A 21112-nucleotide genomic window follows, 5' to 3' on the forward strand; every position below is an offset into this window, starting at 1 on the left:
ATAACTGCTTGGATCCTAGCTGTGGTTTTTTTTTAACCATGGACTGAAGGTCCTTCTGTGAACAGAGCAATGTTAACATCCAAGTCTATATATCCATTATACAGAGATATAGTAAATGCAAGAAACTCAGTGGAGCCCATTTGGAAAAGGAAGTGTCCCACATGTGTGTTGGATCACATGACAGGATTCTTCATGAGCTGCTATATATTTTTATCAGTTCACTGTCTTCTTTACACTGAGTGGCTCCAACAATGATGTGGAGTGACTCTGTATTTAATAATTCCCTTTGCTTAAACAAAAAGTGGGGGGTAAGGATGAGCAGCCAACTAGCAGTTTGGCCTAAGTTGATAGCCTTATTATAGTCCATTACATGGTTTAAAAAAGGAAATGACTGCAGTGACAGCTCTTAAAATAAACTGCTTTTTTTGGAAACTCAATCTTGGGTATATCTGTATTTCATACTGTTTCCCCCCTTTCCAAATCTTTGCTTATCCTTTCTGAAAACTGGAACGGTGCCTTGGAAAAACAAACAAACAAAAAAGCAAATGGAAACAGATGGGTGAAGAATGATTCACATTCCAGACTTTCAGATGCAAAAAATATGTGGAATAATTTTTTACCCTAATTCTCCAGGCAGATGGCTTCACTCATGCAGGGATGGTGTGAAGTCAGTACGTACTTAGGTTGGGAGAAAGTGGTTTGAGATTTCAGCATAAAGATGAAGTCCTAAAGTGCCAAAGTCATTTTTCTTAGCTTAGAAAAGTATTCTCTTAGCAATAAAATGTAGTGGGGAAATGCATTTTCAAATGTTACAGAGTACAGAACATTTTCAGGTATTTGGCCAAGGAATGCAGTCTGGGATTCCGCTAAGGACATACCTCTTGCAACATAATGGTACTAAGGCCTTTGCACAACATCCTGCAACTTCCTACTCATCTTCATGGTGTGGCCTGGGAAAGGGATGCAGACTGGACAGCTGTGCCTCTAGTTCCTGGGTTTGGTTGCCCTAGAGATTGCAATTTGCTCCAGTTTCAAGTTTGATCCCACACTGATAGTGTTTCCCTCTGCAGCAGTTGTATGGGTTTAAATCTCAAAATTAGTGGTTTTTGTTCAACTCAGCCTCTGTGCCTGTCTCTTTATTTGGCCGCCAGGTTGAAAGACCTGCTGGATCAGGCCAAAGGCCCATCTTAATCCAGCAATATTTTCTCAGTGGCTATCTTGATGCCCATGGGAAGTCAGGACATGAGCACAACAGCATCACCATCCCCTCCTGTGGTTTCCAGCAACTGGCATTCAGAAGCATTGCTGCCTCTGACAGTGATGGTGGAACATAACCATTAGGGATAGTAGCCATTGATAGCTTTGTTCTCCACTTTTAAAGCCATACATCATTGCCTCTTTAGGGAGCAAATTCTGTGCATTGCTTTTGTCTTAGTTGGTGACCATCGCTAGATCTTGTGGGACTCCTTTTTTGTCTGTCCTGAGTCTTTTTAAAAAGTGCTTCTACTTGCACAAGTCAGGACACCTAATTTTTGTAGATCCCTCCTGTCCACCTAATCCCCTGCCCACCTTTAAAAAATGTACCCTGCTCCCAAAGGTTGCAGGACTCTCTGGAATGTTATGTAGTATGAAATACGTAGCAGGGGATCAGCAAAAATCAGCTGCACCTAATTCTTCTTTCATTGGTTCCTGTTCCAACAGGTTGAACATCTATAACAATTTGAGATAATTAGATACCTTTTAATCCATACTGCATCTGGTGTTTTGTCGATACCAATTACTCCCCGTATTAGTGACCTCTTTGAATCCAATATTGCATTTACATAGCTCTTCTCTGTTTCATTTAAAATGATCTTGGACCATCAAACTATTACAGAGCCATACAAGAACATCTGTGTGAAGGTGTGCCCTTTAGTAAAGAGTGATATGTTACATTTTTAGCGCCGTCTCGGAGATGCTGCAAAGAAAGCAATCAGCAAACTGCAGGTCAGAACAATAAGGAAAGGAGATAAGGTAATTTTTTTCTTAACTCTTCGTTTTAACCAAGCAGGGTGGGGGTGGGGAGTGCAGTTAGGCATTGTACCATGGTCAATAAAATAAAATAAACCAGAAACCTTTGTGTGGGTTACTTTCTTCCACAAAAGGGCCTGGTGAGGACTGAGGAGAGTGCTGTATGGAAGGCACACACTGGTTGCTCATACCTGCAGCAACCTGTTGCATTGACTCCCCATATGGAGGAATGGTTGAAATAGGCCTCTGTTATGTGCTTCAGCAGGGGTACATCCAAATATTGCTAGACTCCTTCCCCTGTCATTTCTGACCATTACCCATGGCTGGCTGGGGTTGGTGAGAGTTCGGAGTGCCACAGGTTCTCCATTCCTGAATTACAGGGATCCCTTTGCAAATGGACACTGTAGCCAATTGGACTAAACTGAACTCTCAGAATCTGGAAGGACTTGGGGATGTTATTAAATGTCAATGTATTTCAGTCTGCCATGCTTTTCGTTGAAAATGTCGATCTCAATGTTTCTGTAGGAAACTGAACCCGATTTCGATAACTGTGCAGTATGTATTGAGGGTTACAAACCGAACGACGTTGTCAGGATCTTGCCCTGCCGGTGAGTTGATATAACCATCAAATTAGAGAAATATACTGGGAGTGGCCACCGAGACCATATAACACCGGTCCTGAAAGATCTTCATTGGCTCCCAGTACGTTTCCGAGCACAATTCAAAGTGTTGGTGCTGACCCTTAAAGCCTTAAACGGCTTCGGTCCTGTATACCTGAAGGAGCATCTCCACCCCCATCGTCCAGCCTGGACACTGAGGTCCAGCGCCGAGGGCCTTCTGGCAGTTCCCTCGCTGCGAGAAGTTAGGTTACAGGGAACCAGGCAGAGGGCCTTCTTGGTAGTGGCGCCCGCCCTGTGGAACACCCTCCCATCAGATGTCAAGACAATAAGCAGCTATTTTACTTTTAAAAGACAACTGAAGGTGGCCCTGTTTAGGGACGTTTTTAATGCTTGATGCTGTATTGTTTTTAATATTCGGTTGAAAGCTGCCCAGAGTGGCTGGGTATAAATAATTTTTTATTATTATTATTATTATTATTATTATTATTATTATTATTATTATTATTTAATTGATTTTTGTGGTGTTCTTCACAGGCCAATAATATGTCTTTGTCATTTGCTAACAGTGCAATATGCTTTAAACACCTCCCTGCCCCCCAAAAAGCCACCCTATTAAAGCTAAAACAATTACAGTGGCTTGTGGGGGGTGGAGGGGCCTACTGAAACCAAATGCGTTGGTGTTTGAAATTTGGTTGCCGGAAATTTAACTTGCTGGATCACCCTAAAGTAGAAGCAATTTAACTGCAGTTTTTCTTAGATATATCATATAAATAGCAGTGGTGTCATATATATGCCACCTTTTCAGCTACCTCAGTGCACATGCTGCTAATATTTTTGGAAAGTCCACATGAAAAATCCAATTTGGAACAGATGATTCAGATCCAAAGGTTGCTTTGCTCTGGTGGAGGGAGTCCTCTTTTGTCAGGGGAATAGAACCTTTGGACCCAGTCTAATGTAATATGTTCCTTTTATGATCGTTGGGGGGGGGGGGGGTTAAACCAAATCCAGTAGATAAACAGTTGTGACGAACTGCATGCATCTTTTTCCAAGCAAAGAAGCAAGCCTATTAGGGAATCAATGCCCATTACTCCAATTCTCATCCTACGCAGGTTGATAGGTTCTATGTTCACAGACCAAATTGTATGCTGTCAGTTCTCTTTCTGCAGTTGTAGATCTTGCGTTTTGCAGTATCTCCAGTCATGGATATAGAGGTGAAACACAATAAATAGTTTTTTTTTCTTATTTATGCTACTTTTCACAGTACCGAGGGTGATAAATCTGCTGTCAGCCGATAAATGTTTCTTAGGGTCTGGTTTTTTTAATATTGAAAATTGCTTCCATTTTATTTCATCTTCTCAAGTTTTTATTTAGGGAGCTTTTTCTGCTAATTCTACATTACAAGCTAGGTTCCATCCATTGCAATTTATTAACTACCGTATATCGCGGCGTATAAGGCGACTCGGCGTATAAGACGAGCCCCCAAATTTTTATGTGAAAAAACAGAGTTTGGGGTATACTCACCCAGCCCGGGATCCATGGCTGCTGAGGCGGCGGCAGCGGCGGGGAGAGCGTCCCCTGCGCCACACAGGAGATCTCCGCGCTTGCCGCCCAAGCGCACAGCGGCCTCCATGGCTGCTGAGGCGGCGGCGGCGACGCCTGGGGCAGCGGGGAGAACCTCCCCGTCGCCCCAAAGGAGGCCTCCGCGCTTGCCGCCGAAGCGCAGGACGGCCTCCACGGCTGCTGAGGCGGCGGCGGCGACGCCTGGGGCAGCGGGGAGAACCTCCCCGTCGCCCCAAAGGAGGCCTCCGTGCTTGCCGCCGAAGCGCTGGACGGCCTCCATGGCTGCTGAGGCGGCGGCAGCGACACCTGGCGCAGCGGGGAGAACCTCCCCATCGCCCCAAAGGAGGCCTCTGCGCTTGCCGCCGAAGCGCAGGACGGCCTCCACGGCTGCTGAGGCGGCGGCGGCGACGCCTGGGGCAGCGGGGAGAACCTCCCCGTCGCCGCACAGGAGGCCTCTGCGCTTGCCGCCCACGCCCAGCCCGGGCTCCATGGCGGCTGAGGCAGCGGTTGTGGCTGGAGCGCCGGGGAGAGGCTCCATGGTGGCTGCGTGCGCACGCAGCCAGTGGCGGGGCGGAACTCCGGGTCACGTCGCATGATGTTGCCGGCGTACAAGATGACCCCCGACTTTAGAGAAGATTTTTCGGGCTTAAAAAGTCGTCTTATACGCCGCGATATACGGTACAAAACACTTCTGTTTTTCAGTACAGGTCTTCTTTCACCAGGTTTTTCTTGACAAAAGCATTTTCCACACAGATATATCTTCAGCTGTGTAGTCCTTATGCTGCATGACACTTTTGAGCTTTTTCAGAGCAGATGGTACCAACTGCAACTTTGAGAAATTGTGAATATTCAGGTCTTATATAGATTTTAACTAAATTTCATTTTTCTCCCTTTGTAGGCACCTCTTTCACAAATCTTGTGTAGATCCATGGCTACTAGACCATCGCACCTGCCCTATGTGTAAAATGAACATCTTAAAAGCACTAGGGATTCCGGTAAGCATGTAGTGTGGTAGAACACTGAACATGGTATTTTCATTCATCCTAATTCCACTTTTTAAAAAAGTGAATAAGCAAGTATCATCCTAGTGAGCATTATATTTCTATCCTGAAGATTTTGGGTCCCCTAAAGCCATTTCCTCACCAATGCTAATAAGACGATATAAACTACACACACACACACACACCCTGAGTGACATTTTCAGCATGAACCATAATATTTAATGTATGGGAAAAACCTGAAGCTCAAAACTTCCCAAATTGGATAAACACACAACCCCTAAAACAAAACACAAGGCAACAAAGTAAGCAACCCTCCCCAAAACCGACAACCCCTACAACAAAACACCCCCAAAATCAAAGAATACCCACACATTTTAAAGCGGAAAATTAAGTGAAAATTATGAAGAACAGAGTGTGTCTGAGGGTAGCATGGTACCCCCCAGTACCACAATGGGGATCCCAGCAGTAGTGCCATAAATTAGCAAAGCGTCTGGTAGATATCATCCATTAAGACACCTGAAGGGTTACCACAAAAATGGCTAAATTAAGTATTAACTCCATATGCCAAGCATGCATCAGTTCTGAAAAAAAAGGCACATGATGTCGTATGCCTCCAATTTGGATAAACATTTCTGTGAGGATATGTCCAAGCTCCATTGAATTCACTGGCACTTACGTCTGAGTAGACATGGTTAGGCTTATGCTGTTAGAGGTGTTGGCGTTTTGGTGCCATCAACAAATATCTAACATAACAATCTAGGTATGCATAGTCTCTAAATGGCCATTTGCTTTCAGAAGAATTTGCAAACTAATAAAGACTATCCTGTAAAGAGAAGCCAAAATTCATGTTTTGAAATCTATGACAAGGTAATATTTGGAACTACAATGAACTATTGAACTAAATGAACTATTTCTTCCTGTAATTGAGACACAAATATTTCCTTTCAGAATCTCTCTCCCCATTCCCATTAGACTCTTCTTTCTTGTTTTCATTAGCCCAATGCAGATTGTGTAGATGACATACCTCCAGATTTTGAAGCTTCTATAGGAGGGCCACCAACTAATCAGATTACAGGAGCAAGTGATATAACTGTGAATGAAAGCTCTGTAGCACTGGATCCTCCTGTCCGGACAGTTGGAGTACTACAAGTCATCCAGGATGCAGACCCTCTTCCACAGACTGGGGAAAATAACCTCAACACAAGCAGTAAGTTCTCATCTCATTTGCTTAGAGTAAATGTTTTAAATGTGATTCATAAAATCGCCGGTGACTATTCTGTAGTATTTTCAACAGGGATATGGGTAAAGTCCTGTTTCACATTGAAAATACTTCAGCAGAACTGGATTTCTCATTTGAAAATCTAATAAACATCCCAAATGCATTCTGTAATCCATTCCAAACCAAATCTGATGGATTACATGGAATCACGATGCTCACCGTGATCTCAGATTGGCTGCATTGAGAACAAAAATTGGACTGAAGGTGCAAGCAGGCACAACCACATAATGAAAGAAGGTATTGGAAGAGGGTTTTGTGGTGTTGTGCCAGATCTCTTGTGCCAGTCTGGTATGATTCATTTATTATCAGAAGACTTTAAAGGTAAGCTTGAGTCCTGAGTGGGCATCTTCTGGCAAACAAGTTAAAGGTAAAGTTAAAGGACCCCTGACAGTTAAGTCCAGTCGCAGATGACACTGGGGTTGCGGCGCTCATCTCACTTTACAGGCCGAGAGAGCCAGCGTTTGTCCGGAGACAGTTTTTTCGGGTCATGTGGCCAGCATAACTAAGCCACTTCTGGCACAACGGAACACCAAAACGCTGTTTACCTTCCCGCCGGAGTGGTACCTATTTATCTACTTGCACTTTGACGTGCTTTTGAACTGCTAGGTTGGGAGGAGCTGGGACCGAGCAACGGGCTCACCCCATTGCAGGGATTCGAACCGCCGACCTTCTGATCGGCAAGCCCAAGAGGTTTAGTGGTTTAGACACCCGCATCTCGGTAAACAAGTTGTTGCTGTCCAATCCTTGAATTGCAGGATGCCTCTATATAACCCAAAGCAAATATATCTGTGGCTCACGAGAGTCTAAGCACAGGTTATATTTGCCTTTCTGTTAGGGTTCAGTTCTGCAGAAAGATTATCTTCTAGTCCTGCTACACATTTACTCTTCATAAGCCACAAGGGGACACATGTTTGGATTGTGTCAGACCACAGTAGCTGGCCTCAGTTTCAGCAGGCACTGCAGTATCTTATATTTGCTACCACAGCATACTTGAGTGGCTTCCAGATTTGACAATTTTAAAAATGCGGTTCTAGCAGGGACAGTACTCTCCCATTGGTTTCATCCCACATGCACTTCAAAAGTTCAAAAGGAGCTTTAAACTCATATCAATTACAATGGGTTTTATACCTAGGTAGCTGGGATTAGGATTACAACGTCAGTTAGCAATACACATTGAGTTTCTTGCTACACTTTTTGGGTTTTTTATAATCTTTTTTTTTTCTTTAAAAATAAAATCACATGTTTTGTGACTTCAAAAACAGGAGACTGACTGACTGACTCACTCACTCACTCACAGATATGAACTAACTAGGGCAAACAGCTAGAATTTACTGTAAAATGGGAGCTGTAGGAAAGAGAGCATGTTGCAACATATGGGGGAAAGGGCTTTTTTCTCCATTAGCTCTGAGGAAAATATCTTCATAGCTACCTAAAGTACTGTTTCAGTTAGCACTGTTGATCTGGGATATTATGAAAATCTGCCATATTTGATTAATATTAGCCTTTATCATTTAAATCTTTAGTTGATTAATCTACTGGTTAAGCCAATTAGAGTTTGCAGGCTGAGTTTTTGTTTTTTGTTTTTCATTAAGTGCTTTGAGATTATGGAAGTAGAGGTAGCCCCAGTGGAGTAGCCCTGGTGAGAAAACTTAAAAGCAAGGCTGCCTGAGAGCTCTGTGTGAATATGGCATAAATTAGGCTCAGCACAACCCTGCAAAAAATAAAATAAAAATCACACAGATGTTTATGTACTGTTGGGTCCTCTGTATCCTAATTTCACCATCTCACCTATCTGGGGATTTTACACATTTGGCACATGATTGTCCACACGCTTCATTTTTTGGTCTTAGATTTTTCATAGATAATTCCTTTGTGCCTCATTCACAACAGTGAGTGCGTTTCCATGCTACCTTTTTCTGGCCCCTCCTCTCAGTCACAGCTTCCCTGCTCTCCGCTACCTCTTCTTGTTCGGAACATGCACGCAGGAAGTTTGGGAACTTTGGAGGAAGAGCAAATTTTTACCAGCCCCTAGTTATCAGGGCAAAATGGAGGCTTACCCTTTTGGTGGGGACAGGTGGGCAACCTCCAGTTTTTGTATTTTTTAAATATCCTTTGAGCTGCAGGAAACAAAACAGTTAGTTTGTGCAAATGGAAATGTGGGTGTAGCGAGAGAGGCCACCCACAGAAACATTGCCTCGTGTATGACAAGCTGCCTGCCTGAACAAATGCACTATCAAGCTTCCATTCCAGTGATGACTGCAAATCTATAATAGATGGGGAAAGTTTACTTTAACATATTTCCCACTGTAAGAGGAAGTCTGGATTAAATGTTTTTAAAAAACATGGCCTGAGATTTTGATGATGGCATCATGGAGTGGACAGTGCAAAACCTTTGTGTGTGAGAGTAATACTGATTCCCCAGTAAACCTCCATCTGGAAGCACACAGGGATCTGAGCATATTGTCAGTCATTCAGGAGCACATTTAAAATACGTCCACTCTCAAGGCAGCTGAAGAACAGACATGACAAAGAGGGAGTGGGATATTGGTTACAGTGGGATGCAAGGGCAGAGGAATGGGGTGCAGTGGGGGCAGACCACCCCAGGTGACTTTGCTAAGGGGGTGACATTTGACGTGCTACCTGCCCGCAACTCCCAAGCCTACCCAAAGCCGTCAAGGGAAGGGGGGACCTATGCTGCTTTGCCAGCAACATTCCCCCCCTTCCCCCTTCGTTTTGACAGCTTGGGGAAGGCTTGGGAGTTGCGGGTGGGTGGCATGGTGAAAGTCTGCCATCAGCAGCTTGCTCCGCTCCTGGTTGCAGGGCACGCACGCCCTCCCATGCACCTGAGCGGCTATCCTGTGCCTGGGAGGGCACCCTCTGCGCCGCTCCCCCCTCAGGAGCGTGCCCGCCCTGGGCAGCATGGGCATATGCTCCGCCGCTAGTGGGGTGACATATGACCGGGTGTGTGTGTGTGTGCTCACAATATAAATTTTGAAAAGTGGCATATTTTTATGTTTGCATCTTCTGGCTGAGAAAATTCCCCAAAATATTTGTTTGGGAAGACCTGGGAAGGAAGTGCAAATCTCAAGGAATTTGCGGTTCCCTGCTGTGTTGAAGCCAGCAGCGAAGCAATTGGATATGCCTAACCACCTGTCAAACTTGGCCTTCAGGAGAGTGTGTAGATAAGTAGATCTGGCCAGTAGGCCAGATCCGGTTCTCCATCCCTCAGTTAAAGTTAATGGCTTCCAAAGTTGCACACTGGAAATACTGTGTGACTTCCAACAAGAATTTTAAGTTCTTACGTGCCATTCCCCTATTATGTTACTCAGAGTTCAGCATAGGTTGTTGCTCTTCTAAAATGTCACCTCAAGAGTTCATACACTTTCTATTTCTGCTAGTGTTGTCATTGGCTCAATATCATTCAGTCGCACCGAGACCCTAGGAATGTAGATGCCAGTGCATATTTCTCAGGAAGCTCACCCAGTCTAAGTGGATCAGTTAAATGGAAGCCATTTAATGGCTCAAGCAAAACTGTTTGGTTTCTTAGACACAAGTCTGAATACTCCAGTTTATGTGTTTTGTGGATCAAGTGCTTCATAAGACTCAAGGCCTTTACAGAAGCAGTATAGGTGTGTGGCTGTTGTGAATTGGCTTTTTCAAGGGCATCATGCTAATGAAATCCTGCTTTGGAGTTTTTGACCCCCTGCTGTCTCAGCTGTTCACATGATTAACAGCACATGACAGAGTTAGCAACCAGCAGCAGTCAAACTTAGCTCAGTGCAGATCCTGGGAGCTCACAACCAGAGCCCGCAAACAGACACGTTTGCAGGGGAGGCCCAGATTTCTGTCTCTTGGTGTGTATAGGACCAGAGACATGGAGGGCGGGGGAGCTGCTGCAGTGACCTGTAACGCCTGTGCCATGTTTGTCATTCTGCCAGAGAACAAGCAACAGTGCACTTGTAGCAAGTGAAAGGTGATTGTCTTGCTGGAAGTGAAGGTGCAGCAACTCGAGGCCTGCCTAGCCACACCTCAAGCAACAGGACAACATGCAGAGTTACTTGACAGAGCTGAGTTGACTGAGATTGAGCACCAAGATAGATGAGGTGCCCCCAGGGTGGAGAAAGTTTGACCATTGCAAGAGTCTAACCCCTGGAGGAATGTGACGTGCAGAAGTAGGACAGTCACAAACCACACTTTGTCTATTAGAGTTGCAAAATCGCTTCCACCTCCAGTCTTCTGTTTGGTAGCAGAAAGATATGGGCTTTTATCGGTATAAATTATTTCTTTTTAAATTACAGTATTATTCATGTAAAATGTGACAGATAAGCAATATCTCATTGATTGATTGACTGATCAATCTATTAATCTATCATCTATATCTAGGGTACTTGTAACCCAGTCTTAATTGAAATAAATCCCAGAGCAGGGGACAATATCAAAACATACATCAAATAATATAATATACATAACAATAAGGAAACAATTTTAAAGCAAGAAGAATCTTTATGTTATGTATTTTTATGTTTTTATACTGTATAAATCTAACAAACAGTTGTTGCAATTCTAAAAATCCAACCTGAGCATGCTTACTCAAGACACAAGTTCCATCAACTTCTTCCAAATTGTACTCTGGAATATAGGCCTACTTTGGAGTGTATTTTCATTTTCCAAAGTCTACTTATGATAATAGCCTAAAAAATCTGATATTATATTTGTCAACTGCATTGAAAATTTCACTGTGAAAAGAAATCTTTTAAAACAACAGCAGGGTGATTTAACAGCAATGTCAAAACCTGATACATTTAAACAAATGATGCATAAATGGTACCTGTGCTTTTAGGTGTCCCAGTGGTACTTTGCAGTTTCCCAAATAACTGAAAAATAGTTAATTGGCTTCTTTTTTAGCAGAGAGAATAATAGGCAAACCTTTCTTGCTGCTGTGTTCCAATAATGCTCACGGAACTTCAGGATGGCAAAGATAGATTAAAAGTCTAGCTAAATGCACTAAGAGCAAAGGCATTATATTAACTTGGTTCTGTATATTCCCATAGCTGTACTGAAATAAGTTATGCGAGAGCTTTTTGTTCACATGAAAAATCCCAATAAATATTCCAAATATACAAATATTTACAGGGAAAAGCCAGATTTGGCACAGCTACTGATGGCATGCAGTATGACTAAAAACTGCAATTGTTGATGGCACATATCCAACGGCCAGGGTGTTCAGTGGCTTAACTGGAGATTATGAGCAGCACCCTTGTCAATTCCAGCAAGTCTGTTCTAAATGTGATGAAGGCTGCAGTCCCAACCCTGTTTAAGTGGGAGTCAACCCCATTTAATTCAATAGGACTGACTTCTGATTAATCATGGTTTGATTGCTCTATAAGTCTGGCTCCATCCTAGTGGTGCTTCCCTCCCCCACCCTTTGTCTTATGTCTAGGAATTGTCTGTACAGTTGAATTCCCAGAGGGAACTGGGTCACGTGGCTGATGGACCACAGATTCATCACTCCTGTTTTAGAGAGTTCTCTTAGGACCTGTATCCTGAAGATTATAAATCATGAGCACATCTGCTTTTCTTCCTTCCTTCCTTTCTTTCTTTCTTTCTTTCTTTCTTTCTTTCTTTCTCTCTCTCTCTCTCTCTCTCTCTCTCGTGATTAATACTTCTGATTAATGATTACATACTATTATGCATAAGCACATATTTCCAACACACACACACACCCTGTCACATGCACAGTGCTGTTACGGTTATGTCCATTACTTTTTTCATACCCGTCTTTTCAGTGCAGCCCATGACCCCTCTAGGCATTCATTTCTTTATTTCATTTTTTGCTAGAGAATTCCACTGCAGCAGGTTTAACAGTCACTGGCTCCTTGCCTAGAGAAGCATATGCTGCTCTGAATGTCTTAAGAATGAGGAAGTATTGCATTCGAAACAAGCCATTTTCTGTTACAAGGGAAAGAAGAAATTTTTCAGGGCCTGACTGTAGCAATGGGTTATTTACAGGCCTGAGGCTGCCTGGAATGCACACAATGAAAGCTACTCAGCAGCTGTTCAGTGTAAAATGCATTCAGAATCAATTTCTAAAATGAATTTATTCTAAAAGCTGCTTCTTCATGGTAGCCATCTTGCTAAGGGAGGGTTAACTTACTGCCTCGTGACAACATATCATTATAGGTGCACACTCACCACAGCAGCACTTCAAAGCCTCTGTTGCATCCACCAGTTGTTCCCACGGCTGGACTTTGACCCATGCAGCATTTCTTTATAGCTAGTGTAGAGTCCTCTTACCATTTAGGCTGATCACTACAGGAAGTAACAGAAACAAGGTAGTGCCTCCACTGGATCAAGTGGACCTTCCCCGCACCACAATATTCCAGAAGGCTGAAATGATGCCACTGTCTGCCTGAAACCGCTCCGGTGGAAATGATACAAAAAGATTCGCATACCATTTGTGCTTGGTGTCGCTTTCTTATCAAGAAGACTGCTTTGCTTTTCTCAGGGCTCGCCCAAGACATTTTGCGGCATGAGGCATAGAACAAGATGGCAAGCGCACACACACATTGCCCATCATTCATAGCTCTGCCCTCCCAACACCTGACCACCACTCTGCTGACCCTCATCTCCCACCTGCCTCCCGCTGCCTGATAGCAAGGCCAGTCCTGCCTTTTCTGCTTTTTTAAATGCAGCAAACTTACCTGGCATTCCTTAATGTTCTGTACCAACCTTCACCACCCTGACCCCTCCAGGGGTTATGGACTATTAACTCCCATCAGCCCAGCTAGCATGGCCTCACTTCGCTGGGGCTGGTGGGAGTTGTAGGCCAGAACAACTGGAGGGCACCAGGTTAGCAAAGGCCGCATGCCAAAGGAAATTGATTTCCCCCAGAATTTCCAGATTAGCAGAATAATAATAAAATAGTACAGTTTCCAAGACTTTTGGGCAGGAAGCCTAAATGTATGTGTTTTAAATGTATGGTGATCTTACCTCAACAGTAAGACTAGCTTTAGAAGAGAGGTGCAGTTTTTTTTTAGTAGTTGGAACTGTTTTTACTAGGCTGGATCCAGACTTAGTCATGCTTAGGAGTAGACCCATTAAAACCAATGGGAGTTGTGCTAGTCGTGTAACTTAGGGAAATAGTATTGGTTTCAATGTGTCTGGGGTTTGGGGGAGTTTAATGGACTGTTGTTGTGAGTTTATTTTACTAAGGAATGGTAGGTACCGTTTTAAAAAAAATATAAGAAGGAAGAGCTGTACAAATTAATACACATGTGAAGCAAAAGAACCTCATAGCAGTATTCCAGGCATCCCCTGTAGAGGCAGCAGGAAATGTTTGGGGATAGGCAGAAAGCAGAACAAATGTAGAGAAGAGCAGCTTGCCTTTGTAGCAAGAATCAATTTGTTACAGAGTCAATTGTGCATATCAAACACTGTTATGCAGTATAAGCAAATTGCACCATAGCAAAATTTCACACAGGCAGGCTCTTGGTCTTGCAAGGTGAAAACTAGGCTAGCCAGCTTCAGTTTCTGGCAGCTTGCATCATTTTATGGCAGTTTGGCTTGCTCAGAATCATAGAATTGTAGAGTTGGATGTGACCCCGAAGGTCATCTAATACAGCTCCCCACATGGCTTACGTTTTCAAGTTGGATCAAAGCTGGTTTGGGAGAAAACAATGTCAAAACACAGTACAGTGGTACCTCAGGTTACAGATGCTTCAGGTTACCGACTCCACTAACCCAGAAATAGTACCTCAGGTTAAGAACTTTGCTTCAGGATGAGAACAGAAATTGCGAGGTGGCAGTGCAGTGGCAGCGGGAGGCCGCATTAGCTAAAGTGTTACCTCAGGTTAAGAACAGTTTCAGGTTCAGAACGGATCTCCAGAACGAATTAAGTTCTTAACCCGAGGTACCACTGTATTACTCAAGTAACTGCAGGACTGATGTGGGTTGTGGCTGATGTCATGTGTGCACAGCTTCACAAACCAGTGGTGGGAGCATACTGGATGCCGAGTAAATCTAGCGAATATCTAGTAGGTATCTGCTGAAACTCAGCCCGCTAGATAAGGTGCCTGCTTAGCAGATGTAAGAAAAGCACATCTTTCATTTGTCAGAAACTGGAAAGTGGGGTGGCTTCAGAAATCATGGAGAAGCAGTGAGCATGGATGTACTAGTGATTCCAAACACTTCTTCAATGCAATGCCTGCACAAAAAACACACTCTTAAAAAGTAAGATGCATCTGCTTCCCTCGCTCCCCACATTCACATCAGCGCTTGCCACTCTATTGTAGCAAACGTAGCAGGAACAATTAGCACAAACAGAGCAAGAGGTTCCCATTGCACTACACTGAGGGGTTTTAACACTGCCCATGCAGTGTTCTTCTGCTGATTTCCCATGTTTCAAAAGGGGCATTCCCTCATCTTCTGTCATGACAATTTTCACTCATTTCTAACAGGACAAAGAGAGGGCATTCCACATTGAAACCTCTGGTGGGTGCACCCAGTGATAATTCTTTTCCCTTTGTAAGCCAACTGGGTTATTGCATTGTTTGCTTCTTTAAAATGCCACCTCTCCTTACGGCTTCTTCCTTAGAAATTAGTTGGTTAAGAGCCTCTGTCAATCACTGATCTGTCTTCAGTGATGGATTGGAAAATCCTTTAATGAGTTTTCAAAGCACCTGTCAAAGCTACTGTCTAGATAGTAGCTCAGTGGTAACACAACAGGGAGCAGAAGAGACAGTTGCAGTCTTTAATTATATTCCATCCATAGCTTCGTACAGCTTTATATCCCAGTCATTTGCTATATGCGTTGGACTGTGCCTACACAGTTTTAGTGTTAGGCTCTTTTAATGTTAGTTGGGTGGGTTTTCTAAAGTGCATTTGAAAGGTACAGTGGAGGTAATGACTGTTGCTCAACTGGACCTAGTCTTTTAAGTATTGCCACATTATCACTTCCCTAACTTTCCTTTTTGCAAAACTTCTTTCAGGCATCTGGTTCAAGGGTTTCAAAAAATTGTTGATGTCAAATATGTCTTCTCCCTTTCCTGCTATTTAAGAGCTATTTTGTAGTCTCATCTTTGTGGAATGTAAGATGATGAAGCAAAAAAAGACTTGGCATATTTGGCGTATGTTTGGACAGGCTGTGCTCCTCAGTGTATCAGGAGCAGATTCAGACACTTTGGGGCTTACTTGGTCTCTGGTCTTCCCCATCAACATAGAAGCATGTTTGCAAAGCGGGACACCCTTTACAGAAGGGTGATAATAAAAATTTGACATCCCGCACTCCATGAATCTCTCTGTGTACTGGACACCTGAACATGCATATATGAATTGCACAAAGACTTGGGTGTTTTGTAAGAAATACAGGCGAGATAATTTCACACTGCCTCTACCTGTGAAACTAGTTTTTTTATGTGTGTTTTAAAGATGGATTTACCTAGTGTGTTCTGTAATTGCTGTTGTGATTATTATGTCAAAGAGGTATTTATACCACAAGTCCTTTATTGTAGGACAAAGCTACAGAAAGCTGGAGAGATTTCAGGGAGCTTTATATGCATAATTGCTTTGAAAACTTATTGGGATAGCTATCCTGAAGTTACAATTCTGTAAGCCCAGTGTTGGCTGAATGTGGGTTTATTTAGTCTTCAGTTTTATTTTCAAGCCCAGATGGGCTTTTCTAGTTTCACTTTTCATTCCTAAAATGTAAATTTATAAAAGAAGAATAGTCAAAATTACATAAACATTCTAGAATAGTCAAAATTACATAAACATTCTTATATGCTACTGTTGAAAAGCCAATAGGAAATCCAGCTGTTTTAGTATGGGAACAATTTTATACATTGTTGCTTGACTCAAGCAGCTGCTACTCCTCTGCTTCAGAAGTCTTGCGGGCAAAATATAGGAAGAAGTATGTATCTAAAAAGCCATGGACTTAGATGCAATATAGCCTTAAAAAATTAACAATAACACAATTTGCTCACAGAAGACATTTCTGTGTGCAATGGATGTGTGTGTCATACATTGAACTTCCAGGAAAGCCTGCTTTGTAGTCCATAAACATATGAGGTATGGTTGGTGGCATAAGGGACAATGGCTCCTTGGTTGTGGTACCCAGAGTTTGGAGTTCCACACTTTGGGTGATCCAGTTGCCTTCCTTTCTCTGTGTGTTTTGGCAATGGATAAAAACAAAATTGCTTAATCATGCATCAAGAGGATACTCTCTGATAATTTGGTATTGGTTTGCCGGTCTGTTAATGCAACTTTTTTCTGTTCTTGCTTTTATTTCCCCATGGGTTTTATTGGCATTGTTTTTGTTATGATTTTTAATTTTCTCAAGGGCCCTTTTATGCAAAAGAAATGTGGGCCATTAAGTGTTGCAATAAAGAAATAAACCTGCACATGCATCGTTGTGGGTTTTTTCACCATATACCGGTATACACTTGCCAGGAAGTTAAAAGTGATTTTAGTTTGCTAGCATTTGTATACATGTAGAAAAACTAGAGATTGCACATTCCTTTCATGGAAGTACTTCCCTTCATGTTATTTCATAGCATTTGAACCAGGCATGAGACCGCAGAAGATGGAGAACAAACAGAACAGAGCAATGGGGAATTCTAGAGAAGTAGATTGAAAGGCAAAACAATCCAGGGGAGGAACTGTCCTTAACCAGAAGAATATGTTCAGGAGACGTAGCAAGCTTTGCCAACCAGTTGTGTTCTCATAAGACTCCTGAAATGCTGCAGACAAAGAGCTAAGGCTGAGGTGGTTGCTTACCCAAGATCCATCCACTGAGCAATCCAGGACACTGGCTTAGGGAAGGGTTTGAGGGAACAGAAACACAAGCAGTTAAGAATACACAAAAGAGAAACAAGTGACCATGGCTCAGGGGTATGACACTACACTTTGCATGTAGAAGATCCCAGATATTTCCCACTCAAAAGACCAGCGAGAAGAGGAAAGGCCACTCAGTGCCTTGGACTGTGAGAGCTTCTTCCAATTAGAATAGGCAGTACTTAGCTCAATACAAGGCAACTTCTCTTATTTAAGATCAGATTGAAGGAGCTAAGTTCGAATTTGGGGGACATGAGAATTTGGCTTTAACATTCTTTTCTTATTTCAGGTGAGCAGGAGCCAGCCATCAGTAGCGATTCAGATATCTCATTGATCATGGCAATGGAGGTTGGACTCTCTGATGTAGAGCTTTCTACTGACCAAGACTGCGAAGAGGTGAAATCCTGAAAAAGCAGATCAAAAGACCCTTCCACTAAACTAAAGGGCAGTAGTGGGGAGGGGAAGGAAAAGAATTAAGTTCTGTCAGATTTGGACCACTGGTGTACACATGCATTCTCATTCACACATGTACACACACGTAACCATACACACGTCCAGAACGTTTTGTGAACTCCAGTACACTCCATTCTAGGATGGTCATGAAAAGCAATAGCAACAGACGTGTCTGCTTGGATGCAATTTCATCATTAACTCGGTGTGTCCATTTCACTGACACTGGAAGGTGATCAGAAGAGTTATTCACCTTCTTGGTGGTTCGTAACGATGTAACTGAAATGACAGCTGGTGTGTTTTCTACCTTTCTTCAGTCCCTGGTTGTTGTTGTTTTTTTAAACAGAAGAAAGCACTCAAAGGTGATTATTTATAGCTTGTTTCAGATGGACATGTCTTTCTTCCTCTCAACACCCCCCCTTGCTTTTTCAAAAGTTCAGCCCAGAAATCTGAATAATTTTGTGGATGAAGCTTTGGAAAGAAATGTTGCTTCAGAGCAGTGTCTTGGTCTGAAGCTTCTTTTCATTGTGGTTTTAGTGGGACTTGGAGATCTGTGCTTCCAGGTCTCCCAGCCAGGAGATAGGTGACTGGATTTACTGAAGTTGGTGACTTTCTACTTAATGTTATTAGTTCCCATTCAGAGTTTCATGGCTTGCACATAAGATACCAAGTGAGAGAAGATGAAGATGAAGATGATAATAATGGGATTAAAAGTCAGCCTGTTTTTGCAGCCTATTTGCTATATTTTATGTCATCACAAATCTCTCATTCCTTAATGGTCTTCCCTATGATTGGTGTGTAATGAGATTCACTTTTTTTCTTCTTCTTCGGAGGTATTTCACTCAGATTTCCTTCTGGCCATCAGAGCACTGAAGTTCATTGAAACTGTTTGTGGTAAGGGGAAAAGAGAACAGAAATTACTGGAAGTGTGGGGGAAGGAGCTAGGTGTTGTGGGCCATAATAGGAAAGTTACAAATGGACTGAGGCTATTTAAAAAAAAAAAAATTGCATAACCACCTTTACCACCACCAACACTCTAGTTCACACTTGCTTCCTCTGTTCATAGGTGAAAACTCTTCCTATTTCCAAGGTCCCTTTCAGTCAATAGGGGTAAGAATGTGCACACACTACATCAAATGTACAGCTCTGTGCTCATTCTGTTAGAGGAAGGGCCAATCCTCCAATTCAGGAAGAGGACATGTATTCATGGGTGACAGCAAAAGCACACCAGGACTGAGACTATTCCCTGCATAACCTTTAGTCAAATGAAAAACTAGGACACTCAGACCTGCATTGAAGCAATTCACTAGTGTGCGCAAACAGTGGGAAAGAGGCTCAGAGGCACTGAGGCACTTTTACTGGCATGTGTGAAAAGATACTCTCACCAAGTGTTCTGTTGTTCTTCCTGGTATGGAAGTCAACTCTTGCTCCCTGGCTTCTGAACTCACTTGGACGTAGATCCTCAGTGGGTGAAAGAAAATGATGAGGCTCTTCTTTCCATGTCATATTTTTGAATTGTAATAGTAACCTGAAACATTCCAAAATGAATTAACTGTCAGTTTCAACTGCAGATGTCGAAAAGGGTTGCCATTAAACCGCTGGGACTCAAGAGATCTTGCATTGTGCTGTAGTTTCAGGAGATTTGCTATTGATGCAGCGGGCAATTGTATATTTCAATCAAAATACTTAAGTGTTAAGGAGGACTTTTCAGCTTGTTGTCTTTCATAAAAGGGTACGCTATTACTCCTGACAATATGAACAGTGATTTAAATTGCGGTAAGTAAATAGGCTTAGCACTGTAGCCTGTGCTAAAAATATATGTAATAGAAACAGAATCTAGTAGAATTCCTGCATTAGAGTAGTACTATAAGGATTGTTCAGATATAACGCCATCAGCCCATAGTTTGGCACTTTGCGAACAGGTCCTGTGCTCACATACTCCCACCCACTCAGTCACTAGATTTTGCAGGGCCTGGCAAAATGGCTACAGCAGCTACCTCCCTCTTCATTTCCTGAGGGGAACCTTGCTATGGGTGGTAGGAGCTGAATGTCTGTTCTGAGGAGAGGGGAATACACCCCTAAGGGGCTTAATCATGTAGCACCATGAATTTGGTTTGGTGTTCCATCTGAAGCAACCCTAAGTGTTACTATGGGGCTGTCGTAATTCCCCTATTCAGTGAGTTTTAAATCACTTTGAAAGATCATGCTTGCTTCGTTATGTTGAAGGTGGGCAAAAAAAGCTGCCATCTTCTGCTTATTCTTTCATAATCTCATTTAAATTAAGCCAAAATAAATGTGTGAGGACAAATTGAGACCTATGTTTATTGCTGTTTCAGGCCAACTTCAGACTGAGAGGGTCAAGCTTTCAAATTAGGCTTTTCATACCTCCAGTAGTTATGGAGAAGAGAGAATTTTGGCAAGTGTAACTTACATCGCAGCTCTACCAGGTTTTGTAAAGCTGCAGCTGTGAAAACATACTCAATTATTCCAACTGTTTAAAATGTAGGAGCCTTAAGATGGAAGCATTTGCCACCTCTGCTCTGGAATTCACATTTCCCTGTGCTCCAGTGTGGTTGGGCATGAGTTTTGGGGGCAGGTCCAACTTCAATTTCAATTTATTATTTCCGAGGCATGTCAGGAATATCATATTCAGTTAGAAAGAAGCAAAGTGCAGTCCTAATCTAGTGGAGCCACCTTTTAAAGTGGGTTTTCCACATAGCCCCTATCGAGCCTATATTGCTATGTGGCTTGCATGAATATAGCAAGAGTCTAAACCACAGAGCCTAGGCCTTGCCGATCAGAAGGTCGGTGGTTCGAATCCCCACGACGGGGTGAGCTCCTGTTTGGTCCCTGCTCCTGCCAACCTAGCAGTTCGAAAACACGTCAAAGTGCAAGTAGATAAATAGGTACCGCTCTGGCGGGAAGGTAAACAGCGTTTCCGTGCGCTGCTCTGGTTCGCCAGAAGCGGCTTAGTCATGCTGGCCACATGACCTGGAAGCTGTACGCCGGCTCCCTCGGCCAGTAACGCGAGATGAGCGCCGCAACCCCAGAGTCGTCCACAACTGAAGCTAATAGTCAGGGGTCCCTTTACCTTTACCTATCTAGCTGTTCTGCAAGTTGTACTCCTTTTATAACCTCTTACCATGCATCCAGAGTTGCACTGGCAAAAGCTGGCTTCGTCACAGTGAATCTTCCTACCTCTGTTCCTCCCCTGTCTCTTCTGTAATTTCTATGCTATCTGATAGCTTTCAGCACCACTTTAATGTCACTTCAAGTACTGGAGGTTGTTACTGGTGCATCCACTAATGCTCGGTTGACAGAACAGCATGAATTGTGTCACCTCACCAAAACTACCACCCTTT

At 43.0% G+C, this 21112-nt stretch overlaps 1 protein-coding gene across 1 annotated transcript in view; it reads left to right on the forward strand.

Annotated features, from left to right (window-relative positions):
* Positions 1–19565, forward strand: part of RNF150 (ring finger protein 150) — an 81316-nt gene extending 61751 nt beyond the window's left edge. The window contains exons 3-7 of the mRNA XM_033159763.1: positions 1942–2013; positions 2536–2618; positions 5089–5185; positions 6188–6398; positions 17590–19565. Of these exons, the coding sequence (XP_033015654.1) occupies positions 1942–2013; positions 2536–2618; positions 5089–5185; positions 6188–6398; positions 17590–17708 (582 nt within the window). The 3' untranslated portion in view covers positions 17709–19565. The remainder of the gene's footprint in view (positions 1–1941; positions 2014–2535; positions 2619–5088; positions 5186–6187; positions 6399–17589) is intronic.
* The last annotated feature ends 1547 nt before the right edge of the window (positions 19566–21112 follow it).

The sequence above is a fragment of the Lacerta agilis genome, chromosome 9, assembly GCF_009819535.1.
Source record: "Lacerta agilis isolate rLacAgi1 chromosome 9, rLacAgi1.pri, whole genome shotgun sequence".
Taxonomy (NCBI): Eukaryota; Metazoa; Chordata; class Lepidosauria; order Squamata; family Lacertidae; genus Lacerta; species Lacerta agilis.